Source organism: Cololabis saira, chromosome 1, assembly GCF_033807715.1.
Source record: "Cololabis saira isolate AMF1-May2022 chromosome 1, fColSai1.1, whole genome shotgun sequence".
NCBI lineage: Eukaryota > Metazoa > Chordata > Actinopteri > Beloniformes > Belonidae > Cololabis > Cololabis saira.
The window spans coordinates 17,173,668-17,201,292 of record NC_084587.1 but is presented as its reverse complement, the minus strand read 5'-3'; the positions used below and the strand labels follow the sequence as shown (position 1 = coordinate 17,201,292).

At 40.6% G+C, this 27,625-nt stretch overlaps 1 protein-coding gene and 1 long non-coding RNA gene across 4 annotated transcripts; both read left to right on the top strand.

Moving 5' to 3' along the window:
- The first annotated feature begins 2,904 nt into the window (after window positions 1-2,904).
- stim2a (tromal interaction molecule 2a) lies at window positions 2,905-17,283 on the top strand. Of its 3 annotated transcripts, XM_061714368.1 has the most exons (12): window positions 2,905-3,580; window positions 8,683-8,813; window positions 9,827-9,941; window positions 10,033-10,144; window positions 10,227-10,342; window positions 11,037-11,214; window positions 11,295-11,472; window positions 12,399-12,560; window positions 12,702-12,802; window positions 12,880-13,127; window positions 14,250-14,442; window positions 14,566-17,283. In XM_061714368.1, exons 1-12 carry the CDS (start codon window positions 3,460-3,462, stop codon window positions 16,013-16,015), a joined length of 3,105 nt encoding a protein of 1,034 aa, XP_061570352.1. In that variant the 5' UTR covers window positions 2,905-3,459; the 3' UTR covers window positions 16,016-17,283. The 3 variants fall into 3 exon arrangements, with proteins under 3 accessions (XP_061570352.1, XP_061570433.1, XP_061570517.1); XM_061714449.1 differs by lacking the exon at window positions 14,566-17,283 and having other exon boundaries at window positions 14,250-14,556; XM_061714533.1 differs by lacking the exon at window positions 14,566-17,283 and having other exon boundaries at window positions 14,288-14,398.
- A 32-nt stretch (window positions 17,284-17,315) lies between these two features.
- On the top strand, window positions 17,316-19,263 carry LOC133423926 (uncharacterized). Its single transcript, XR_009770839.1, has 2 exons — window positions 17,316-18,267; window positions 18,440-19,263. It is a non-coding gene; the product is annotated as an uncharacterized LOC133423926 (long non-coding RNA).
- Window positions 19,264-27,625: the final 8,362 nt, after the last annotated feature.

Below are 27,625 nucleotides of genomic sequence, written 5' to 3'. Positions count from 1 at the left end.
AAAAGTAACCTTTAAGATCCCCAACCTGGGCTCAGTTTATCCAAATAATGCCTGTTAAGAAATTTGACTCGAGAGCCGGCAGCCCCGGGGGACAGGAGCTCCTCTCCTCCTACGTAACATACGCCGTAGGCTCTGCGTTGGTGTAAAGCGGAACCAGAACCGCGGGCTGGGAGGCGTCCCCGCGGGCCAGGAATTTTTATTAAATAAATGGATCGAGCTGCGCTCCATCGGCGGGCACGGAGCCCGCCGATGGAGCGGCAGCCTCGCGTCCAAGCGTCCCAGGGCTGGAAAGCTTCCCCGCGGGCTCGGACGAGGCTGCCGCTGCATCGGCGGGCACGGAGCCCGCAGACGTTACTGTTGATGGATTGTACCGTAGACCACTGCTGCTTCTGTTTTACATCCATTATTAAATAAATGGATGTAATAATAAAAGAGTCTGCTAACTTAACCGCCGTCTTCAACGCTCCGTTGTTTAAAAACGGCGCTCTTCCGTGTTTATTCTGCTTGGTTGTTCAGTAACACCGTCCCCAGCCCCCGACGTAAAGCGGTTCTAGACCTGGCCCAGCAACCAAAGAAGGCTGGTGTAGCACCAGTTTTGAGAGCCAGGAGCCGGTGCTTAGGCTGTGTAAAACCAAAGAATCTGGCTCTAGCCCAGAACCAGCCCTGGAACCAGCTTGGTGTAAAAGGGGTATGTGTATATCTGGTCTTTCCCTTACACTCTGCTGGTCCGTACTGTTTCTACCTCCATGTGTCATGTCATGTTTTGGTTTTTTGGCTTAAGTTTAGGCTCTTGTGTTTGCAGTTCTGCTCAGCAGTGCTTTTCTTTGATTTAAGTACAATACTATTTTTGGAACTCCTGCCTCCTGGTCTCCTGCATCTGGGTCCTACTCCAACTGCACCCATACAAAAATTTTAAACACACCATAAATAAGCAACTTTGTATTGAATTTGTTTTGCTTTTATATAGCATCATTGTTTGTGAGATTAAAATTATATGTTTTGCCAATGGCACAATTGACCCCAGTGTATTTTCTTTTTACGGCACAACTTACCCCGCTCTGGGCAATTTGTGCCACAAAACCACATTTTTTTTCAAAAGCTATATTTGTCATACAGTTTACTTTAGATTCAAAGTGATTGTTCCCAGAGATGCACAACATCCTAAACTATATGTACCAATTTTATTTCGAGTCTTTGCTGTAATCCCCTTGCTTTTAAGGCACTTAAAGTAAAAAAATGGCACTACTTACCCCACTCTCCCCTACTTAGTATTGCATACATGATGTTTTGTTTGCTACTGAGTTCCACTGGGATGTTATGATTTTTATTATCTTACATGAAAGGGACTGGATTAAAAGAAGAGTAGGCTACTAACTAAATTTGACCAGTAGTTATGTCTTTCAGTTAAAGGGGACCTATTATGAAAAACAAGTTTTTTCTTGCTTGTGGTCTCCCCTCAGCCTGCCAACTCAGAGAAGGAGGAAAGCAACCAAATTCTGCAGTGTCTGTACAGCCGCCCGGATGAGCCGTCCAGTGTGATGTGGATCTACGAGCCGTTCAGATTCTGCTCCCTTTCGTTACGTAACCAAAATGCAATTTACATAGGTTGGCCTCCGATGCGTGAAACCACGCCCACAACTAACTCTGGCCGGAACAACAACTAACTCCGCCGGCCAGAGCTTCCGCCATTTTTTCGTAGCGGTGTATCGCGTCATTCAGGCAGCCAATCAGCACAGTACCTCATTATCATAGCCCTGCCCACTCAGAATCCCGCATAGATAATGAGGTTAGAGAATGGGAAGATAAAGACATGGCTCACAGGCTGAATTTCTAATTTATTTAGCAAAAACAATCAAAAGCTTGTTTTTAAGACATCCAAGGCCTCTTTAAAATAGGTATTAGATGCCATAATAGGTACCCTTTAAGTCAGGGATATTCAATTGGCAGCTCCTGGCGGGCCACATGTGGCCCGCCAGGAGCTTTTATGTGGCCCCTGGTCATATTTCAAAAAAAGGGGTGGTTGTTGAATTTTTTTTTTTTTTTTTTTTTTTTTTTTTTTTATAATATTTTTATAACTGGCTACTATGGACTAAAATGTTTGTGCTCAATGCTTAATATAATATTCAAATAAGGAAATCTTGGTGGAAAGTGGTGCTTTGTCATTATGGCGTGTTTTATTAAAAGTAGGTCAATATCAATTTCATTAAGTTTGCACAATGCATGGTTTTAAATTGAACTTGCATTTAAAATAATATTTCTTTATCTATCTATAATATTATATTTAACATTCACAATTACTAAATCTGGAGACGATTAATACATAACTCATATGTAAACTAGGTATATTCAAATGTATAATACAAATGTATTATATTTACATAAGTCTTCGTCTTTGAGTGCAAAATACATTTTGAAAACCCCCACATTTTCAAATTGTGCGGCCCTCTCCATACAGTCCTTTTGCAGATGTGGCCCCCGGCCGAATCTAGTTGAATACCCCTGCTTTAAGTCTTTAAAGGGGGACAAATTAAGATTTACATTTTTTTGTCTTTTTCTTCTTCTTTTTTTTTAGATTGAGTGGTTGGCTGATCAAATTTAAAAGTCCTGACATCGCACATATATGTCTTATGTCTGGGTTGGTGATGAGGTGGGGGGGGGGGCCCCGGGGGGGCTGTTGCTGGGAGGAGGAGGGCAGAGGCTCTCTGTTGTGCGTAAAGCCTGATTTATGGTTCCGCGTTAAATCAACGCCGTAGGGTTACGGCGAGGCCTACGGCGTAGGGTACGCCTTGCGCGTCGCCGCGTACCCTACGCCGTAGGCTCTGCGTTGGTATAACGCGGAACCATAAATCAGCCTTAAGAACGTCATATCCCGACGTCTCTTTTGGGAAATGAGTGGCAGAGCAGGAACAGCCGTGTGTCGAACTGGGCTTTGGAACTTATAAAGCACTCATCCACAACACAGACTGGACAAAAGGCGCAGAGAGGATCCACACACGGCTCCTCTCCATTTAAACAGGATCTGTTTTCCACCTGCAATTGCGATTCTTCAGTCGAAAGGAGATTTGTTGTGATTTTTTTATTTATATTATTTACACCAGGAAGGAATTTACACGTAGAATTATCAAAAAATATTTATGGAGTCACCATTTTTTGGGTCATTTTTACGCACGGCCTTGTGGCATTCTTAATAGTTTTTTGTTGTTGTTTTTGTGTGTTTGTTTTTTTCTTAAACGTCTTGGAGTGCTTGAGAGTGTATTCTTGCTCAAGCGAACACCCGTATCAGATCTCATATGTGGCTATTCCCGTTAATAGCAACACGGATCGCTTTCTCACACTGAAACCGGCGCTTCGCCAGCGCGCAGTCACTGCTGAGCGTTTTAGTTCCCCGTCTGTTTCAAGGATCTTTGTTTTTCAAACTTTTTTCTGACGGGAGCTTTTAGGGGCCACCAGTCCTCGGAAATGCTTCCTCTGTGTCCTCTGCTCCTCATCCTGCCTGCCGCGGTGTTCGTGGCCGCGCACGGCGCCGGGGACGCGCAGAGCTTCTCATCCTCCGGCGGAGGCGCCGCGTTCGAGCCGCCAGGTATGCGCTGCCCTGAACACATGGAAAACTGAATCCAACGGGAATTAGACAGGTTTCTGTGTTGTATTTATAGCTGCACTGTCATTCGGTAATTATAGACCCAACAATCATTCCTGCGTCTGTTTGAAATCTGTTTTTCCAAATGATTTTCTCAAAAATTGCAACAGATTTTAATTATTGACCCCCCTTATGTAGATAAAAGCTATCTTTAATCTCTGAGGTAAAAATACATTGCATTTTATTTTTTGCATGATTAGCCAACAGATTTTAATATCACACCACTTATGAATATTTTCTATTCCAGTGCAGTTTATATCGCGCTCCTAAAAAAAAAAAGTTAAATAGCTTTATTACTGATATTTTTACTTATTAAATCTCTGTGCAGAGGATTCCAGCAGTGTAAATTTTACCTATGCAAAGGGTTAAACTGAGGTCATGTGGGGGTCTGGCAGGAACAGGAACAGCAATACCACACACACACACACACACACACACACACACACACACACACACACACACACACACACACACACAAATACACGTGCCAATGTTCTCGAAGAAGAACATAGACTTCCAAGTGCAAAAGACAGATCATCTGGTCTCCATCGTAGTCATCAGACAAACAACATTTAAATAATTTCAGCTTAGTTATGTACTTCACAGAATGAAGCCAACAAGAAAAATAAGATTATGTAGGCAATACTATGTACCCCTTCACTGCCTCCATAGGATTTGAGAGGGTGAATTGCAGCTGCCAATCACCAGGCCTTGATGAACTGATCATCTGCAGGTGTGCAAACCTCTATAAAAGTAGATCATTTGTATTTTTCTAGCCTGTAGCATTCAGGTGTTTGTTAACACAATGGCAGAGGGAAAGACATAAGCTGTGGTCTTAGAAATATTAAATAGGCAACCCAAGAACAGCAAAACATCAAGTGCAGGGACGGCACAGAGGGTTTGCAGACCGGAGCTTTTCCAGTCTCACCTCAAAAATTCAAGAGAATAAGAGTTGAAGAAGAGTTTACTGATCAACACGGCTTTCAGGAAACCAAGAAAAGAGTCAGAGGAAATCTCACAGTGAAAGGGATTATTTACTTGTTTGTTAAAAAAAATAAAACGAGTTGGATGCAGAGTGGAGGTATGAAGATTTATTTGATTTAGATGAAAACTAAATTTGACCACTAGAGGTGCAGGGTTGTGAGCAAAGTCAGCGGGAAGACGATGGATCTTAGTTGAATGGATGTGCGTTTCACAAAGAAAAACTTGGATTAACATTCCGGATGTATTTATGTGTTTAATAACCGTTTGTCAATAGTCAAATATTCAGGCACCGGCATGGTTACTGTATGTGGTTGGACTGGGCTTCATCTGAGCCTCCCAGGTCTTCAAATTATTGAAGATGTATTTGAAGTATTTGATCCCATTTTTCCTGCAAAATTAAACTTTCTCCTTGATTTTCCAAAAGCCATGTCGATTGGTAAACTTTTCATTATTCCTTCTTTTCTTCAACTTTTGAGAAGAGACCGTAAATGCCTGGACCTGCAAACATATGTGGCCTCCTGGTTCCTCGGTTGCTCGTATTGTTGCTGCGCTTCATTGTGGAAAGAGACGTGCAACCACTCAAAATCTAACACAGTGATTCTCAAATGGAATCACTGTGTTAGATAAAGCATACAGCTGTGGATGGAGAGCATCTTTTCCACACGCAGTTATGCAACAAAACCATGCGGGGCGACCGTGGCCCCCAAAACGGTTTATGTCTTATAGAAAAAATTCAAAAAATATGATAAAAGAACAATAATAATTAAAGCTGCAAGCAGCGATGAACGGGCCCTCGTACCCTTGTGCAGGTTCAGGCGTGCTGCAGTGGAAGCGCTTGTATGACTTGCATGTAGATTCTTCAGGCCTGGACATTTAGCGGATGACACCACCCACGACTCTATATCAAACCATTCAAAAGTTATGGCAGAAAATAGGGGCTATCAAATATCGACCAATCAGATGAGGGGGGGGCTTTTTGGCGTCTATCGTCACTACGGTCACGCTGAGAAAAGTAATGGGCATTGTCGTTGGATCGAGACGCACATTTTGATGTATAACACACCTGGGTGCACGTTACGGTTCGGGCGAAGAAACGGCCGAAGAAATGGCATAAATTGCGGCAAAATTACACAATTAATTCAAAATGGCCGACTTCCTGTTCGGTTTCGGCCATGGTGCCAAGAGGCTTTTCTTTAATTTGCGACATGATACAGGTGTGTACCAATTTTCGTGCATGTACGTCAAGCCATATTGTGGGGCTTGAGGCACAAAGTTTTCTAGGGGGCGCTGTTGAGCCATTTTGCCACGCCCATTAATGCAAACCATTAAATATCAAATTTTTCGCCAGGCCTGGCTTGCGTGCAAAATTTGGTGACTTTTGGGGCACGTTTAGGGGGGCAAAAAGGCCCTCATTTCGTCGGAAGAAAAAGAAAGAAAGAAAAAATTCCTACAGATACAATAGGGCCTTCGCACTGTCGGTGCTCGGGCCCTAATAAATTGCTACTGGAGCCTACCTGATTGAAGAATAGATTCCCCCGTGGTGATGATGGTCTAACTTGGTCTGTTCCTCTTGAACTATCACAGTCACTGAACTCTCTTTTAAATGCTTTATGGAGAAAAAGGATCAAGTCCCCGGTAGCTGGCTTCAGTGCGGTTCTCCTTCTATCCACTGCACTTCCTCTCGCTGCTGCTGCTCCTTGCAGAAATGCAACATAGCTCAATGCTTCAATAGCAGCATTAAAATAATATAAAATTACATGACAAAAATAAAAGTGAGAGTGACCAGACAGAAGCCCGAATTATTTATATAAAAAAAAACAACAACACTGGACCCTGCCCAAATGCGAGGTGGAGCTTCTGGTTCTGTCAGACCCGGGTCGGGTTGCAGACCTCTAGTCTAGACAGCTAAAGTGTGGTCAGCTTAATGACCCAAAAGCACTCCTGCAAATCTACATCGGAATGTCTGAAAATGAGAAGAATCAAGGTTTTGGAAGTTGAAATCCGAACCTCAACCCAACTGAACTACTGTGGTGGGACCGTCAGACGGTTCTGCATGAATGAATGAATGAATGAATGTATGAATACCCCAAAATATAAACCTGCTGAAGAAATGCTGCAATAAAGAATGGCCCAATATTCCTCCACAAGGATGTGAGAGACTGATAAAGTCAGGAAACGACTATTTTAGGACTGCTAAGTAATTGATGTTAAAAGGGGTTCTACAAGTTATTCACTTATGGGGTACTTTGTATTGCCCTCTTGAGTTTTGTTGTTTTGTGGCTTAATTTTGGTTAATCAAATACTTTCATGGTAAATCTATTTGTTGTTTGCCTTAGGTTTTTTATTTGCCTAATCCCAAGACACACTGTGATCAGATGATTTTTATTCCGACTTCTCTAAACCTGACCTTAAATCAGTCCTTATCGCTGAACTTAAGTGATTTATATTTACGAGCAAGTCTTTATTATGTAAATGCAGAAACAAATTAATGTCCTTGCAACAGAAATGATATATAATCGCACAGACTGTCCTGAGGTATGCTTACGCCACGGAAACCTAATAGCACATCCATCTGAAAGAAAAACAACAACCAGCCACGCTCTGTACGTAAATACGCTGCACATCCACTGGCCATGGGACTTAAAGGAAAAAGAAACAAAATAAATACTATGATGTAAAATAGCAGTTTGTAACAACTTAGCATTTGATGTCAGATATATTTTTTCATGATAAATAAGAAACTTAAGCTCGTGTATAATCAGACAAATCTTTGCATATCCGCTGAACCTCTAATGTTCATGTTCAGTCATTTGCCTCTGACTAACATCCTCCTGCGGTCATGGTGATCTGACATGAATGCGAATATTTTTTTACAAAACCATTCTGATATTCCTTGCAGAATGCTAATTAACCAGAATCAATGATTATCCAGAAGGCACTTTTCTTACAGTATAATTGTTCCTTACACTGTGGGCAGGGATCAGCTTGTGTTACTTTTGGGGGGGGGGGTTGTTGTAGCGGCAGACCTTTGACCCTCCAGCCGTTGCTTCTTGGGATGTCCAACTCTTGAGTCACGGAGACAAAAATGAGCGCTGACTCAGCAGGCTGTCCGAGAATGGGAGGCGTCTGCTCCCATCTTATTCTGAGGCTTCGAACACACTGTACGATGGATGCATAAATACAACTGTTGATATAGTTGTGATGTCTCACAACTGAAAGTGCTGTACATACTTCTCTTGTATGTAAATAAATGACTACATTTCCTTGTGATTCAAGAGATATGACATTTATATGGTAGTTTATTAGCCTTTTGGCAAAGAACTGTTAATTGTATTGTCAGAAAAAGATGAAAATGTCTGAAAACTTAGAGATAAAAGGTGATATGGAATCTGGGGAATAAACTGTCAATTCCAGGAGGAGACTAGTCTGCACATTGGTCCTTTTTCTCTTTGATAGAAAGACTTAGTCTGGTTGACTTTTGATTTCTAGGGGGGCAGAATCTCTGGATACCACTAGATTGGCAAGAACCAATCACAGAAAGCAACTTTTGATGCAGGCAGAACAACAACCAGACTATCATTAATTAAAAAAAAACATCCAGACATCCAAAATGGCGTGCAGCAGAGTAGGAACACTGGTTAATGACGGTTGCCAGTTTTGAAGTCAACACTGATTGATCCAAGGTGTTTTGAATACTGGCCACTGCTTTACGTGTCATCACTTAAAGAGCCCCCTGCTCAGCTGTGATTGGTTTGGTACATTCTGTACCAGGGGAAGTGGTTGCATGTGGGAGGGGTACCTGACCCTTTTATGGGTGAATGCGTACGGCGCGTCAGGCTAGAAGCAGACTGAAGTCTCAGTATAGTACATTTTCACAGGAAAATTAGATAACAATTTATTAACCTTTTCACATAAAAAAACAACATATATTCAAGCCATTTAACCTTTTGACTGGCCTCATGTAAAAAATGTATTTAAAAATAATCTGTTCTTTTTTGATTTATTGAAAACAATGCTGCGGGAAACCTGACTGTCATGCCCCTCCCTCCCCGCTCACTCAGACCCCTGCTTGTTGGTGACCCCTCCGTGCCTGGGCGAGGCTGACCGCTTCAGCCTGGAGGCCCTGCGGAGCATCCATCACATGATGGACGACGACCAAGACGGCGGGATCGAGGTGGAGGAGAGTATGGAGGTACAAATCTCCCCCCTTTAACCTTTTCTCTAATGTTCATAAAAATACATCTCAGTGTGCTTACACTCTCGCTTGCGGAAGACCGGGCAAGGCGGTGCGGCAACAGGTGTCCTGGCCGTCAAATGCTCCTTCAAGGATAGCAGCAGTATAATTTCACTTTTGGCCCAGTGACAAAACCGGTTTGCATTAATAGACATCTGGAGTTCTGCTGACCTTCATGGTCAAACGTGAAGAACATGATGCCTCTGAATGTGTCTTGACTTGACTGCCCTTTTTTTTGTGGTTGCCACAGAGAACTTGAAAAGGTATCTTAGTGGTATTATATTTATTTATTGCAAATGTACAAAATAAGAAAGGTTTTTATTATGTTTCTCTTGAAAAAAGTTGAAAAAAAACTGTGTTTTATGTTTTGCCAGAAGCATTCATTGTGCATCATGTTGCATGCAGGACGTATTTACTGCATGAAAGCACCGCAGCAATCGAGCCCTTATGACTAGTTCCTCCCCATTTAATACTCCAGAGAGTCTATTAGCCTCTCGTCGTGTCGACTCCGGTAGTAAACTCCTGATTCCAGAATGCGCCACCTTCCAGAATGGAGTTTAGGGATACAGTATCCGGGGGGTCGGGTTGCGGTTGCTATAGAGACATCAGTAGAATGAACCGGGCCTATTAAAGTCCCGAAATTCCAGTAGCCATCACATGAAACCGCCGTTTACGGCCAAGAACACATTCCAAGACGGGGCGTCCCACTCGAGCATTCGCGATACACCCTCAGGCTCCTGCGTCTGTCTGTAAAAAACTAAAAAACTTGTTTCAAAACACTCATTCAGTATTAGTAAACTGAAACCCAAGTACTTGACACCATCTGCCTGGACACATGCAGGACCAGCCGCTTTATTTTAGTCCGTGATAATGTTCCGATGATATTATGAGCCTCATCTTTGAACTTCATACCCAAATATGTGAAAGTCTTCTTTTTCACTTCTTCATACCGTTAACTTCTTTTGCCGCAGTTCATCATTGAAGACATGAAACAGCAGCAGCAGACCCACAAACACAGCAACCTGCACAGGGAAGACCAGCACATCACAGTGGAGGAGCTCTGGAGGGGCTGGAAGTCATCGGAAGGTCCGATAGTGTGCGAGAGGGAAAGCTTTTGTCCGTTGCAAAGGTGAAAAATAATATCGACTGGATGCATCTGCTCTTATCACATTTTCAGTTCATAATTGGACTCAAGAGGAGGTGCTGCGCTGGCTGAAGGAGTTCGTTGAGCTGCCGCAGTATGAGAGGAATTTCAAAGACCTCAAGGTCAACGGAAACACACTCCCTAGGTGAGAGCGGTCGAGAAAAGCAGCCTGGCTTCTTTTGTGTGAGCCGCAGCAACGCTCAACCTGTGCTGCCACGTGTTTGCAGGATCGCAGCGAATGAGCCGTCCTTCCTGAGCGGTCAATTGAAAGTTCAGGATCAGAGAGATAAGCAGAAGCTCAACATCAAAGCCCTGGACGCCGTCCTGTTTGGCCCACCGACACGTATGAACCTTTTCAACAAAACTCTTATTTTCCGTGACATAAGCGCTTTTGTCATTAAAGTTTTTTTATTTATTCATGCATATAAGAACATAGATTCAAACACAACATTTATTACAGCATCAACAGACAGTATACCGATCATACAACCATATATACAAAGGCCTCCTGTAAATCCACATTTTCTTTTTGAAACAATCAGAATGTACATCCAGCACCATGTCTACAAATGTCCCCATCTGCCCTACCTAGAATCTTTCTCTTCATTGTTCATTCTAGCCAGCATGCGTTCATAAGATGCAACTTCTCACATAATTTCCATCCATTTTTTAACATCTGTTACAGCAACTGTACTTTTCCATACTCTGAGAATCGTTCGAGCAGCTGTGACCATCCCGACTTTTAAAACTACCCAATCATATTTAGATATATTTGGAATTTCAGTTTGATCCCCTAACAAACACAGTCTTGGTGATACATGTGTCGCCACACCCAGCCATTTACTCACATGTTCCAGTACTTTCTCCCAAAATGGGTACACTAGTTTACATCCCCAGATCACATGTAAAAATGTCCCTATATCATTCTGACATTTCCAACGCCAGTTATTTCCTATTAAACCCATTCTGTGCAGTTTTGAGGGGGTACATAAGCGCTTTTGTTTGTTATACCTCCGTCGACCTCTGTTCCACCACAGGACCCCCTCACAACTACATGAAGGACATGCTGCTCATCGTGTCGGTGGTGATGGGAGTCGGAGGCTGCTGGTTCGCCCAGGCCCAGAACAAAGCCAGCAAAGTTCACATCACCAAGATGATGAAGGATTTGGAAAGCCTCCAGAGGGCTGAAGAGAGCCTCACGGATATACAGGAACAGTAAGTATCCAGCTCCTCTCTCACCATGTGAAACATTAAAGTCTTCCCTGAACGGAAGATTAACATTTTCATTCCCTCAGACTGGAGCAAGCCCAGGAAGAGAAGCGTAACGTGGCCGAGGAGAAACAGAACCTGGAGGAGAAGATGCGAGATGAGATCATGGGAGCTCAGGAGGAGGCGCATCGTCTGTATGAGCTGAGGCGGGGAGCCGTCACCGAGCTCAGCCGCCTCCGATACGCAGAGGAAGAGCTGGTACAGGTACAGGAAGCAACTTCACAGATGTTGCTTTAGAGACCCGTTACGCATGTTGAAGGTTGACCGCTTTTAAAGGTTATATGTCAAAAAACCTGGAGTCAGAAAAAGCCACACGGACAAGGGACCCCTCTGGGAAACCTCTGCACACACTGCAAAGTTGATATCTATTCACAGATGCCTTTTTTTTCAAAAAGAAGCAGATGTTAAGCCTGTAAAGAGACAGTGTTGACATATCTGGACTCGGAAGAATCTGTTATGAATCACGGCACAATGGAAAAGGGGGGGAAATCAGTATTCCAGACCTTTTTTGGGGGGTAGAAGTCACATTATGTGCTACAAACCAAAGATTAAAGTGCCATCCAGATTGTTATTAAAGTCATAAAGCCAGAGTCTGTGATGGTATGGGTTTGTGTCTGTGCACATAGCAACGGTCACCTAAACTTACATAGACTTCATGCAGGAAGGGGAATTCAAGCTGGAATTCCTGTCCATGATTTCTGCAGCGGGACTTCGCACATTCTGCAAGGGCATGACTGAGGGAAGAAGTATCGTCTAGCTCCAGCCACGAAATTGTCATTTTGTATCAAGAGTGAGAAATGAATGTGGGGGCTCAGTGGGTTGAGTGGGTGCACCGTATACAGCAATCCCGGCCCTGTACTGCATGTCTTTCCCCCTCTCTCTATCTCTTTCATGGGCCACTTGAGCCAGAAAAACAATCTTAAGACAAAAAAAGAATGAGAAATGAATGCTTCTATCAAACCTGCCCATCAGATGAAAGTTAGCTGTCTATATCAAGTTTAAGATAAGCAGTCAACCATGCAGTGGAACCTTCTTAGAGTCCTTGGACACATGAGGTCCCTTCTAACGTTTACCTGTAATTATTCTGTTAAAAATGAATTTTTACCATGTGACCGATGGCACGGCTACAGGTCCGCGGAGCGCTGATGCAGGCAGAGCACGACATGATGGCCAGCTGGACCGTCTCAGAGACCCTCCAGCAGTGGCTGCAGCTCACACATGAGGTGGAGGTTCAGTACTACAACGTTAAAAAGCAGAGTGCAGAGCAGCAGCTCGCCACTGCCAAGGAAGAGGTAATGCATGAAAATACAATGAAAAACAAAACAAACACTGTCTTGCATATGTAAAAACGTTATTGTAAAAAAGAAAGCAAAATATCCATAAACGGAGACAGCTTTTTTTATCCTATCCGCTGTTTCCATGCTTTCTTGCAGGCAGAGAGGATTAAGAAGAAAAGGAGTTCTGTGCTAGGAACACTACACATGGCTCACGGCTCCTCTCTGGACCAGGTTGATCACAAGATCATGGGGGCAAAGTGAGTCAGAAAAAACTACCAGTGAAGGTTTTATTGTAGAAACATTTCATCACAGAGGTCTTTGCATGTCTTCATAGGAACGCGTTATCTGAGGTCACGGCCTGCCTACGAGAGCGCCTACATCGCTGGCAGCAGATCGAACTCCTCTGTGGCTTCCCCATCATCAGGAATCCTGGCCTCGGAAACCTAACTGCTCAGCTCTACTCGGAAAAAGTGGCTCTGGGTTTGCCCCGAGTGCTGCAGTCATCATGTTCGTGCCACAGCTCCATCCATGGATCTATAGAGAATCTTATAGATGAGCCTCCAATGATGCAACAGATGCCAGGTAAGTTACAGGTTAAAATGATCTGGGAGAGGTTTTTAAGGCTTTTGTTGGGTTTCCATAGTTTTGTTGCTGTAAAATATTCAGTAAGTAATGCTGTAATGCTTCTTCTGGCCACGGTGACCTCTGCTCTGTGCTGATTTTGTCCTTTGATGAGAAAGAGAAAAATGTAATAAGCAACTGAGAATTCCTTGCGGCTTATGACATAACCAAGAGCAAGCATCCACGCAGCTGCTGCTTCTCCTCACTAAGCTGTTGTAATGTGATTCAGTTTGTCCTCACCAGGCCAGTATTTTAAACTCGTGTTTCACTGAAGTTACCTAAGCAGTTCTAAGACATGACCTGTAACAACTAGAGCCGTTTTCCTTTTCAAATGACAGACTGTGATCACACTTTGTGTTCTCTTAGAGAAATGAAATATAAATAAAGAGCAGTGAATTAAGTGTCATAAAAGCCAACTAATCTTTTAAAATATCTATAACAAACTTCACAACATCCTCTGTAAGATTGTTTGCCTTTGCAAAGTATAAGTGTATTCAATAACAAGAACATTCATTTCTGTCAACTGCGAGAGTTTCTCTTGAAACAATGTGGTTACAGTCCTCCACAATCTCCTGCAAAGTCCTTTCCTTGTCAAGTCTTTCCACTCTGACCATGACTTCCTTTTGTTTACTTCCTTTATGTTGCTCAGACATAGCAATGGAGTAGATAAGGTATATCTTACGTGAATTGGAGTTGCTAGATGTTAATTTTTATCTATGTTTCTACCTGGCTTGAAAATGACAAAGAAGAAGTAGTGGCAGGAAATCAAAGGAAATACGAAGTGGACCAATCACATTTGTTGAGGTCCGCGCTGTCTTAAATGCATAGTAACACTCTGGGAAATGTGCGCATCGGGCTAGAGAAGAAGTTGTAACATGTGGTTCCCTTGTATAGTGAACAAACATTGCAAGTTAAAACCAAACAAGGGCTTGAATGATGTGGTGAAGTGATGGCAAATTATGGAGCAAAGAAAGAGGTCAATAAGCAGCAGTTTACCAAAAGCTCCTGTATGTTTGAATATTTTATAAGAAACTAATTGATGAATTCAATTTACTTATTATTTATTGTTTGGTCTTGTTACAGTTCACGGTCCACAACTTAAGTGTTCCCCTCGACCACAGGGATCGTCCATGCGTAGGCCTCGTCGTCCTGGCGTCCTCACTCAGTCATCAGCTGCTAAGATTTCACCAGACCCCGACCTCCTGATCCCCATCCGAGCCCCTTACCCGACATATGAAGAGGAAGAAGAACTCTTCTTGAAAACTCTTAAAAAACAGTAAGCGCCCCTACGGATAGTCGTAGAGGAGACTTTGATCTTGCTCTTTAGACATTTGTTGTACGTCCTCCTCATTCTTCTGTCATGGACTTCTCTTTCTTCTCCTTTCCTTTCCATTAACAGAGATTCCCAGGAGAAATTCTTTGACTTGGAGTATATGTCATCCCCTTCTCTCAACAAAATAATACCTTCCTCCACAGTCGATTCTTCGTCTCGAAAAAGTTATTATGATGAATTACCTGCAGATACAAAACCGTTCAGTAAAGAGGTAGAAACTGCTGCTGAATCTCCAGTTTGCAAAATGTCAGTGGAAAAACATGAAAAAAGCTTGGATCCTTCTTTAGAAACCCCTTCTTTCAAGATCTCTGCAGAAGAACCTTTCATGAATGCAACGTCAATGAAGATAATTCGAGACAGGAATGAAGTACCCATGGATGTTGCAATTAGAAAGGGGATTTTAAATGAGTTGGACGCAGAGTTTTCTCCATGGAAAATAGAGACGGATACAGCAGGAGATCTGATGGACAGTCATTCAAGGCCTATTTACAGGGAAAGGTCTAGTTTACAACTGGATTTGAGAAAGAATGTTTGGACTGAATTAGAACCATCAACTGACAAACCAAGGAAGATATCAAGAGATATGATGGGGGGTTCGATGGACAGTGCAGCAAAAAAGATGACAAAAGATAATGCAGAACATTTAACTGAATCAAAGAGAATGACAAGAGAATTAATGGGAATGTCCCAAGACATCCCTAGCTCTAGGAAGCTTATACGGAGTAAAGGAGAACGGCATCTTGATTCCTCTGTATCATTAGCAAAAGACAAACTGGCTGATACTGCAAGAATACCACCAAGAAAAATATCTAGGGATGAACTGGAGTATCATACGGATACTTCCCCCATGAAGATGCTACCAAGAGAGACATTTGAAGCACTTATGGAGGCCTCAACCTCGACAGACATGCACGAGTATGGTTTGGAGCCAGTAACAGTAAGAGGGTTACTAAGACACGAACCAGAGGTGTCTGCTGGTTCCCTCAGAAGGAGATTGACAAGAATGCCAAGTTCAGCAGACATTTTAGCTGGAAGTGCCTCCTGGGATAGAGTTGATACACCAATTGAAATACCCAAACAACCCCATCTTAAACTGAGGGAGGAGTTGGGTGCATTGGAATCAAGTTCTTTGCCATGTCGAACTGGACAGCCAGATCTCATGTTAACCTCTCAGGTGCCATGGAAGTCCTCATCAGACCTTGGCAGTGTTGGCCCGCTGAACCACATTGTGTATGATGGAATCCTGGAGAAGTCTTGCAACTCCGTGCCATCAACCCCAACCAGCCCCACTGCTTCCACACCTCATCTGCCTCAGAGCAGGCCGCTCACCGAGGTGGAGTCACCTATCGCATCACCTAAGGCTGTCTTACCATCTTTGGCGTCACCACCTGAGGGCGGGGATGATAAGCACAAAGAGAAAGAGAAAAGCAAGAAATCGTCAAAGCTCAAAAATCTTTTTAAAAAGAAAAATGAGTCACATCCAGAGAAACTTCAAAGTGGCCTTCAGAAACTCTGACAGGCAGCTCTTTTTGTTTTTCCTCAATTCACTGAATTAAAAATTAGATGCTTACCTCTTCTGTCTAAACTTCACTGCATGAGGAGGTTTTTCATCCAGGGGATGAAATGCAGAACAGTTGAGTATGTGTGGATGTAGAGATGCCATCAGAATTCACACATTTCTAGCTTCAGTGATCTCATTTCAGATTCTCGTAGAATGGAGTGAGAGATTTGAAAAATGAATTTTGTGTTTCTTGCTTTATTTTGGTAGCACTTAAAATGTTTGTATTGTATGTGCCTGCCAGAAGGATTACTTGTCTCACTTACTGGGTGACTGTTGATCCAGTTCTGAATATCAGGTATTTTCACTATTGCGTGTGTGAATCTTTCCTTACTCTCTTTTAACCACCAGAGAACAATTTGGTTTTCAATTGAACCAGTGGTCCAGTAACAAATAAGCATTTTCTCATTCAGTGTGTTTACATGCACACCTAAATCAAGCTATTGGCAACAATCTAACTAAGGATTAAACTGGAGTTTCCAAGAAATCCAATTATACATGTGCGAGAACACAATCGATTATTGAGTGAGGTGCTTCCGACTCAGCGATGCTAGGTGGCTCAACACGCACTTTTGCATTGGCATTCTTCCGTTTCTTTCTTTGTTGTTCGTCTTCTTCTTCCCCTACTGTGTTGATATTCTGCCTTTCGCGGTGTCGTCACTTCTGGAAGGGGGAGTCCCGGGGCAGTCAGTCGCTCAGCTAAGTGTGGGTTGCGTATACATACAGAATAACTTGAATTAGGATGCATTATCTGGCACTAATAGCTCAATCTCAAGAGCTTCAGTTTGGTTTGACTGCAGCCTGGCTAAGGTGTATACATGACTTTTAAAAATTCGATATCGATCGGATCAAGGCAACAATTCGACTTTCTGTTAGTGCATGTAAACGTACTAAATGCAACAGAGGCACCATACCCCAGTCCAGTATGTTTCCTGATGTTTCTCGCTGAGTGCCAATACTTTAGGCCAGAAATTCTATCCTTATAATTTGGAAAAATTCCCTAAACTCCTTTTTTGAGAGATAATCAAACTAGTTCTCTGTTGGTTGAAAGTCCCCTGTTGTTGAAGGAACACCTGGGAAACAGAGGAGCCTGATTCAAACCTGAACCTCTCAGTTCATACTGTAAGCTAAGCTCTCAAGTTTACAAATCACTAATTTCTTGAAAGTAAAAATGATTGTCTGAACACACACACACACGCACACGCACACGCACACGCACACGCACACGCACACCCACACCCACACCCACACCCACACCCACACCCACACCCACACCCACACCCACACCCACACACACACACACACACACACACACACACACACACACACACACACACACACAATTATGCAAACCTAAAAGTTTGTTTTGACATAGATCATTGGTTTTAATCTGAAGCTGCTTTTACCATGTGAAGTCTTACTGAAATATGGTTAATACCATTTTCTTTTAGCCATACCATTTTATGATGATTTTTCTATGGCTAAAGCGTTTTAAAAGATGCCTATTTTCTTTATAACATGTTTAAATTCCATATACACTTTAAAATCGGGATAATTGTTGATTTCTTAGCTAAGGTTTAGAGTTTAGCCCGGTGTTAAACTCTTTTGTTATGTGAGAAAGTCACATGACCTCTTAAACCCTATTGCACCGTCATAATTAAACCTGCAGCTTGATTTAAGTTGTTGTGTCTTCAAAAGTGTATTATAGTGTTTCTCCTTATAACTTTTGTTAACTTGCAGTATCGTGCAACAGATTTTAGTAGCAATCCCTTGTTCATCACAGATTTTTTTTAGTGGAAATGAAAACAATTTTCTAATTGAGACAACTGATTTCATGTAGGATGAACTGACTATATGAAACTCATGGTGTATCTAGTTTAACTTGAAATGTTTTGGTTTAGCAATGCTAGTAAGATGCTAACTGACAGTGCATTTGGCTCAAGGAATTGTGGCGTAAACGTTAATTGCACTTCGTCATGTATATGAATCTCATTTCCCTCTGATTCTTACCTGAGTTCAGTGATATTACACATCTTTAATATAATAGTCGTGAAGAGTTTTGATAATCAAATTTGATCAAAGAACATCTGCAAACTCCTGACGTTGAAGATTTTTCAGGTTTAGACATGTATTTAATTATAGCTTGGCTATTCATTATAATTCAGGATTAACGTTGAACATGAAATCAAATAGTTAACTCCTTAAATGTTGTGGATTTTTGATTTTATTTGATTTATTTTATTTTTGTACATGTAAAAAAAAAAAACAACACTTCATGAGAAGTTTAAGAAAACAACAACAAAACAAAGAATTTCATCCTTTAAAACTTGCTATCTTGATTTAAATGTGCCAAAAAAGGAGTAGGAAGAAGTGTAAACTTAGGTGGACACCTGAGTAGCTGCAATAAAATATAATATATTTTGAAGAAATTAATTTTTTATTTAAATTTAAAAATATTGTATGTTTTTCTTATTATATGGGACAGCCTTTCAAATGACCCTCGACAATCTTGTTTTTTTCTAGAATGGTCAAAGGTTTATTTAAAGTATTTCTTTAGTGTCATCATACCTAGGGTGCACATCAACTGCAAAATGCTGCTGAAATGGTGAAAACTGGAGAAGAAAGTGGCTGATAAAAATGTCATCCACTGGCACATTTGAAATGTGACTGGTTTTGATAATTTACTGAAAAAAACTCTTGTTTATTTTTGGGATATTGCACAGTATACTTGCTCTGCACTCTTACAGACAGTATTTATTTATTTATTTATTTTATTTTATTTTATTTTTTCTAAACCAGTGCAGTAAAATACACATATCGGGTGCTCAAATACTTTTTGGTTGGTGGAGGAAATGTATTTTTTTAAACAGTTTACATTTTATGATAATAAATGCATTATATTGATATTGTGAATAATCTTGCTGCAATAATTGTGTTTTGGAAAAAAAAAAAAATCTGATTTCATGACAGCCCTGGTTTGCCATAACAGACATTAACACATTTGAAAGACTTAATTGTCCTGGGCTTTTAAAAATGTGATTTGATTAGATTTTATTTTTCTACTGGTATCTCACCCACCCATTGGCTGTAATGTTACTTCTGTGTTATTGTCTACAGGTCACTTCAATACATGACTTGCAATAAAATTGTGCCTGAACTGCAGACAAGGGAAATTGTACTATTTGAAAATAAAACTGTAAAACACTTTTGGTTTCATGTCTAGTACTTTGAGTTCTGTTTTCTGTGTGAGTTTTAACTGGATCTCTCAGTTTCGATACTGCCTGCTCTCCAAGTATTAAAACGCTTCAAGGGTTATTGAGTTTAATTTTTGTAGAAATTTACATTTGTATGGTAGCTTGAAACTGTTGGAGTAATATCAAAAATGCTAAACTCCAAATAAGAAGAGTGGAAGAGCTCCACCCGCCCGCAACTCTATAAACTCTGTAGCGGCTATAGAAAATGAATTGATGGATCCCCAATACCCTCAGGCTGCTTTGTTGTCCCAGACGGTGGTAAGACAAGACACAATACGATCTCAGATGAATAATAACACATCATGACATATTATACTGCATCATTTTTATCAAAGATAAAGCCAAAATCCTGAAACAGTGTTTGGAAAAATACGCTCCACGATTAAATACCTTTAAAACAATACATGATTGATGTTGAACCTGGGACTTTTTAAATAAAGCAACACATTTCGTTCTTCATAAAAGCTGCTTTGAGACATTGTAAGCTAGAGTTTAAACCAGTTATCCAAGGTGGGGAACAAAGCACGAGACATTTTTTAAATGGATAAAGACAGGAACTTGGGATGGAGGGATGTAATTTCAAATTGATTGTAATCATAATTTGGTACAAAAGCAATGCACACAAAAGTTTCTAAAGAGGAAATGTGAGAAAATCCTTCCATCCATCTGCATCAGGGATGTCCATGGACTTATCTGCAAAACCATATTCTGCAAACTTTACAAAGCATATTTCTTCAGATTAAGAACACATAGCAGTGGATGCCTCGTTAACTTTTTTGAGTTGAAAGTTGCCTATAATAATTGTTAGAAAGCCATAATTTACAGAAACAGCCTTTTCTGCTTGAAACCAGCTGTAAAAGGAAGCCAATATGAGTAACTGTCCTTAATGTTAGCCTTAAATAATTTAAAACCCAGAGGGATGGAGCGACTGAAAATCCTACGTTCTACTATGCCTGTTCTTTTGAAATTAAATCTACGGCTGAGAAGGTTCGATGGCAGGATATGAGCCGAAGTCTAAACTCTGGGTCGTCCTCTTCCTCTTTGATCTTTGTGATGGTTCATGGATTTCCAGAGCAGCGTAACACACATCTTCATCCTAAGAGTCAAGATATCTTATGAAACATCACGGTCGTCCTCTCCCTCTTTGATCTTTGTGATGCTTCATGGATTTCCAGAGCAGCGTAACACACATCTTCATCCTAAGAGTCAAGATATCTTATGAAACATCACGGCTATATTGTTGGAATAAATCATATATATTCATAAGCACACAAGTCAGAAGACAGCCTGCCTGTTACGCAATTAGTAACAGGCCGAGTACCTCTTCTGCACAATAAAAAGTATCAAGAACAGAAAACAGAAACATAAATGTCTTACTTGTAACATTTTTAATGCAGAAGAAAAAGATAAAAACCTACTGGGAATCACAGGTTGATCACATAAATTTGAACACATTTTCCTCTGAACTTTGTTGAAGCACCTTTTTCTTTTGTCACAGCATCAGTTCTAATAGTGTAAATATCTATTAACTTCACACTTTAAAATTTTATCCCACTCTTTGTAAAAAAAATAAGGATCCCTGAGGTCTGGACTCTGACTGTCAAAGACGGTCATTTTTCTTTTTTAACTGATGGGTTCTGATGGGTGTTTTGGGTCATTGCCATTCATTCATCTTCATGATCACCTTTATGAGAGACGAGAGAGGATTTCACACCAATTTATCTTGCTATTTGGAGCTACTTATTTCCCCACCTTTCTTGACCACTGCCCCTGACCCAACTGAAGCAGCCCCAATGCATAATACTACCTCCACCGTGCTTCCCTGTCTCTACGGCTTTCCTTGGATGATACTCTGCATTGTCTTTGCATCAAACATAGCCTACCCTTTACAATTAAGGCCAAAACAGAGGTGATTGAATTAAACTTTTGCCATAATTCTAACAGGCTTGGATATTCTGTTTTGTAAGAAATGCCCTTCCCCTCACCCAGTGTTGTTTTCGTCAACAATGACAAAATCCTTTCTTTGATGCATCTTTTTTCATGACGATAACGAGACGGTGATGACATAAAATGGCTCTTTGATGACTAAAACATGATGAGACTTGTGTGAGTTTTTGTTTGATGAGACGAGAATGGACAAAAATGTTTGTGTGACATGTTTATGAAAATCGTAAATAAATTGTTATAAAAATAAAATATGCAGTGTGTATGTGTGAAGATATAGGCATAGCCTACGTTTATGCGTGGGCTCCTATTAAGGTTGCCAACTTCCTGAAAAATAAATAAATAAGGGACACCTCATCGGCTGGGCCGGCCAACCTGAGTGCCTTCACCCTTCCTGGCGTGGTGAATTTTTTTTTTTTTGTGAGTGAAACGATTTTTCAACTATTTGACTCGAACCTGAATTGAATTAGATGCATATTTTTGAACGCCATGAACACATGGAAAACAAATTATTATCCAGCAATTCACTTTAATACAAAATAACAAAATAAGCTGAATAAAATAAGTATCTTTCTTAAACAGAAACCTGTCCTGCTTAACTTAAAATAGTATACATTAATATAAAACAATAGGAAGAAAGCAGAACATCCATTCTGTAATAGTGCACATTTTTAGTGCAATAACAAAAGTGCAAACAGGAAGTCTGTAGAAAACTTGTAAACATATTTGTGCCTCAAAGCCATGACTGTAGGCTACAGTTGCAGAGGTGGGTAGTAACGAGTTACATTTACTCCGTTACATTTATTTGAGTAAGTTTTGGGAAATTTTGTACTTTTAGGAGTAATTTTGAATCACTATAATTTTTACTTTTACTTGAGTAGATTTGTGAAGAAGAAACTGTTACTCTTACTCCGCTACATTAGGCTACGTTGAGGTGTTACTTTTCTTTTATCCCTTTTATCCGCAAATGCGTCAATCTCATTGCATCGCTGGGTGATTCTTTGGGAAAAATATTTGTTTTTGCATGTTTTGTCACATATACACAGACTCAAACACACAAACACAGATTTTCTGAGTCCATGGGCTTGTTCTAGTTCTGCCTGGTTAAAAAAGAAAAGTACAAAGGCTTGAAATTTTGTGCTACTTGTGCTTAATTTATTTTTTTATTCTGTTATTTTATTTACTTTATGTATTAAAGTAGCCTACTTGAATTTACTTTAAGATTATTTTAATTTAAGCTATTTTTTTTATTAATTTTAATTTATTTTATTTTATTGATTTAATTTGCCTGAAGGTGATTATTTTGTACTTTTGTCTGTTTGAATGGCTGTGTTAAAAAAATAAATCAGAAGTTACTCAACAGTTACTCAGTACTTGAGTAGTTTTTTCACAAAGTACTTTTTTACTTTTACTCTAGTAATTATTTAGATGATTACTTTTTACTCCTACTTGAGTCATATTATTCTGAAGTAACAGTACTTTTACTTGAGTAAAATTTTTGGCTACTTTACCCACGTTTGTACAGTTGTAGTAAAACAGAAAAAAATAACTTATGAACTCAACAGCTTAATGTAATTTTCCATTGGCATTCTATGACTATTTTTTGACTCTCACAGTAATACGGGACAAAGTGTGTCCCTTTTCAGCTCAATACGGGACGATTCCGTTTTTCAAGGGAATTTGGCAACCCTAACCCTATAGGCCAATCCTTACGTTACGACTGTCCGTGAATGCGTCGGAGCTGTGAGCCAGCTGCGCGGCATTATGAACCCAACTCTTTGGAGGGAAGCGAATGAGGAAAATGGAGAAGTAAAAACATAAATCTGGCTCATTCAGACGAAAGGTGAAAGAGATGAAAGATGGTTGCTTCTTGTCATGGCTTTTCGTCCTACTTTTCATGGACATGACGCCGTGAACGCGGCACCAGCAGGACCCCGCCATCGGCGGACCCCAGGAGCCGCTGCCGGGAAATAGACCCACCGACACCGGACCGCGGAGGACCCGGCTCACCTGGCAGCCACCAGGAGCTCCAGTCTTTTTGCACATTATATTATATAGTTAGGCTATATAGTTAGAATTGGAGCTGAAAACCGATGCAATCCTTCTTTCCCCATTGCGTCCGCGCACGGAGGAGGCCAGACTGTCGCACCTCACTGAGTGGTGAGCGGGACATTAACTTTGATAAGGAGAAAGTGGTTGGCAAGTTTGCTGCCATGAAGCAGATGATGGCTAAACTTTGAAACAGGACTAAGCATGTACAAAGTTTTGAACATTAGCCTACCTGGTTTTCCATGTTACCTGGATTATTTTGTTCGGGCCAAGAATTATGGAAGAGTCAACTGTAGACTGCGGCAGCCAGCGCAGAGACGGCCATTGGTGAGTCAGTGTAACCTTCATAAATAATTTATTTATCAGAATGTTGTGGCAGCCTTGACCACCTGCCTATTTGAATGTGCTTTGTGTTGTTGTAAACTAGACCGCCGAGTCTATTCTCTATTATAGAGCTCAGAAATTATGTTATAGACCGCTGTGTCTATATCTATCTAAATAATTTTAGACCAGTTATGTTTTTTTTTTTTTTTTTTTTTTGTATTTAAGCTGTATCAAAGATGGAACTGAGTCAGTCCGTGACTATCTGAGTTTTCAGCGCAGTGTGATTGACAGCTGTCAGGCTGTATGTGTGTGTGTTCTTCTGAACAAGTTTGTCACTTTACTCTGCTTTCTGAGGCATATAGGCTGGCTTGGCTCAATTAAAGTGAGAATTAATGTTGTTGAATGTTAAACTTGTGGGGATTTTGATATGTGCAACTGCCCATTTGTTGCCTTTTTTTGCTGCTTAATGAACGTCTTGCTTGCTGCTGCTTGTGTTCAGGGCGGTTCTGGTTCTGCCTGAGTTGATTCTGGCTGTATTTGGGTGGTTCAGGGTGGTGAATGGTGGTCAATGATACCAACCATGGTTCAGGGTTGTCAATGAACCAGGAAGAAAAATAATATTTTTTAAATTTATTATATCACTACCAGTGTTGGGTGTAACGCGTTACAAAGTAACGCGTTACTGTAACGAGATTATTCGCCAGTAACGCAGTAATGTAACGCATTACAAATAATGTAATTTGGGTAATCCCGTTATAGTTACTCTAAGACAAGAAAAAATATGCTACTTTAGTTACTTTAAGCTTTTCAACTACATGTAGAATGGGAGAACAGAAAAGAAAATCAAACTTGCCTTTCATGCGTCTTCACGCGTTGCGCTGCAACACTTGTCTGACTTGAGGCGGATTTATGGTTCCGCGTTAAATCGACGCAGTGCCTACGGCGTAGGGTACGCGGCGACACACACCGTACGGTGCGCGTCGCCGCGTACCCTACGCCATAAGTTCTGCGTTGGTGTAACGCTGAACCATAAATCAGCCTTTAACGTGATCTTACGGGATTTTACGGGATTTTACGGGACTTCTGGTGCTGATCTGGGCACTGCAGTAATAAAGTTCCAACTACAGGACTGTCTCAGAAAATTTGAATATTGTGATGAAGTTCTTTATTTTCTGTTATGCAATTAGAAAAAAAACAAAAATGTCATACATTCTGGATTCATTACAAATCAACTGAAATATTGCAAGCCTTTTATTATTTTAATATTGCTGATTATGGCTTACAGTTTAAGATTAAGATTCCCAGAATATTCTAATGTTTTGAGATAGGGTATATGAGTTTTCTTAAGTTGTAAACCATGATCAGCAATATTAAAATAATAAAAGGCTTGCAATATTTCAGTTGATTTGTAATGAATCCAGAATGTATGACATTTTTGTTTTTGTAATTGCATTACAGAAAATCACAATATTCTAATTTTCTGACACAGTCCTGTACATGTTGTTCATTGGCAATCGAGTTATGGTGCAGCTCAGGTGATATTGCGGAGTAATCCAAAAGTAATGTAACTAGTAATGTAACTAGTTACTTTGAGCAACCAGTAACTAAGTAGTGTAAGGGATTACTTTTTTAAAAGTAACTAGTAATATGTAATGGATTACTTTTTTTGAGTAACTACCCCAACACTGATCACTACTTTGTATGCACTCATTTCATAATAAAGAGGCAAAGCCTACCTAAAACTCAAATAGAACTTCATATTTCACTGATCACACAATTATTGGATTAAAAAAATCTGCGCAACCCGACAGGCACATGTTTCTCACTAATTTCTAAGGCAAACTGTTTACAATAGCCCACGTTTCAATACTGATACAGTTTTTACATTCATAATTTGTAGTTCAGGACAATGGAGAGTTCAGCTCCCTTGTATTGACAGTTCTTTGTGCTTCATTTCTGCTGATTTATTTTTTATATGACTAATTTTTTAATTTCTTTTTAACACATATGGTTTAAATGTGTTGTTGCTTTGATGAAGCTTAATTTGATGAACTTGTGAAATTTAAATATTTCGTTTTTAAATATTTAATTTAATGATATAGTTGTCTTTGTGATGTTCTATTTGGCATTTGTAAATAATTATACACATTTACAGATATTTTACACTATATGAGTGATAACTCATGTTAAAAAGGCTATTTGGCGCTTTAGGTGTGCCTTCAGATTTTTACTAGTTTTTTGGTGTGCCCTGGGCAGAAAAAGTTTGGGAACCACTGGCCTACATAACGTTACAATCGTACTTGACAATCGGCTTGTGCAGGCGCGTCATTTCCGCCGGGGATGGTGGGGACGCGTCCCTACCACTTTGTCTGACGAGCAGATTTGTCCCCACCACTTAAAAAAATAAATAAAAAAATTAAGTAGAGAAAGTGCAAACGCCGCTTTTGGTGCAGAAGCTGAATTTTGGTTCAGAAGCTGCTCAAGAACGCCCCTCCCCTAGCCAGGCCTCGCCCTCCTAGTGACGCAACACCTTCAGCAAGTCTCGAACAGAAGTGATTTGGAAGTGGATGATAATCGGGGAGGGAAGGGGGAGGGGGTGTGTGCTTTGTGATGTTTGCAACAATGTTGCAGCCCAGGATGCTTGCAGCATCCCATTGTGGTACAGCGCTCGGCCATATGTGGATGTATTGATTTGACCAGTCTGTGCATCATGCATGCAACAGACTACTCTGCTTTCCTAAAAACTATAATTGTATATCATGGCATTCTCCTAACCAAAGACTATTTTCTCCGCTCTGCTTTCACTCTCCTTGTAGGAATGCGCTTGCGATCAGCCCCCATTGCTGTTAGCAACTATGTTGAATCCGCTCCGCTCCCACACACTGCGCTTGCGGTCTGCAGTCTGTTACAGTGTAACGAGCGATGAAAGAAGTCGCTGGTGTTGCAGGTGAAGATTCGTCAGTGTTCATGATGCATATCAGGCGAGATAGACAAAAAAGACAATTAATGAAAACTTATTTCACAGAGGGGTTGCTGCTCGTTCACTCTTGCCCGACGTTTCATAGCCTGGCAATGTTTGAAAACTTTGTAAGGGCAAGGGCTGTTTGCCAGTAGGGCTGTTTGCCAGTAGGGCTGTTCGATTTTGCCCAAAAATAAAATCTTGATTTTTTTTTTCTCTCAAAATCCGATTTTCGATTACGATTATTTTGTGAATTGACAAAAGGCAAAGAAATGATTTCAAATATGCTGTTTTTTTATTGAACATTTGCCCCATTGGGCTTTAAGTGCAAACTTTGCTCTTATTAAACCAAAAATGAATGAATAAAGTGCAAAACTCTGTTAAATAAGTTGAAAAAAAGTTTAAAAAAATATAATAAAATACAAAGTTTTATCTCTGAAAAAAAATCAGCAAATCAGCACTTTCAAACATACAGTAAGTTATATTTCCAATTAAATAAAACAAGACATTTTCTAATTAAACTAAACTGGGTCTTTGCATGCTAAATAATAATGCAACCCATGAAGGAGGTAGAGGTGTGTAATGTCAGTCATTACACTTGCTTTCACATTTGCAAGTTTTTTGCAAGGAACACGAGCCGGTCTACCGCATCTGGCTTGAGGGATGCCCGGTGGCATGTTACAACGCCCCCTCCTACACTAAAGAGACTCTCCGATGGGGCACTTGTCGCAGGTATTGAGAGGTATTTCCATCAATCATTAATTTGGTATCAATCATTAATATGTGTGCAGACAAGGTTTAAAAAAAAAAAAAAAAAAGTGAAAAATCGATTTTACGAGTTTCACGTTTTAACATTGTTCTAATTACATAATCGCGATTACGATTTAAAATCGATTAATCGAACAGCCCTATTTGCCAGGCTACGTCTCCTGATGCGCTCTTGCTTGGTCGAGGTTTGTCTGAGATTTGTTGGTGTGTCAAGGGCTGTGCAATTACCGAAATCGTATCTTGTATTGAAATGCGGATTTTGAAATACGA

Bases quoted from the DNA above. Each gene is read 5' to 3' on its own strand.
- stim2a (XM_061714368.1), top strand. From the start codon at position 3,460: ATGCTTCCTCTGTGTCCTCTGCTCCTCATCCTGCCTGCCGCGGTGTTC. The intron at 10,145-10,226 runs GTGAGAGCGGTC...ACGTGTTTGCAG, and splicing joins AACGGAAACACACTCCCTAG to GATCGCAGCGAATGAGCCGT. The intron at 11,473-12,398 runs GTACAGGAAGCA...GCACGGCTACAG, and splicing joins CAGAGGAAGAGCTGGTACAG to GTCCGCGGAGCGCTGATGCA.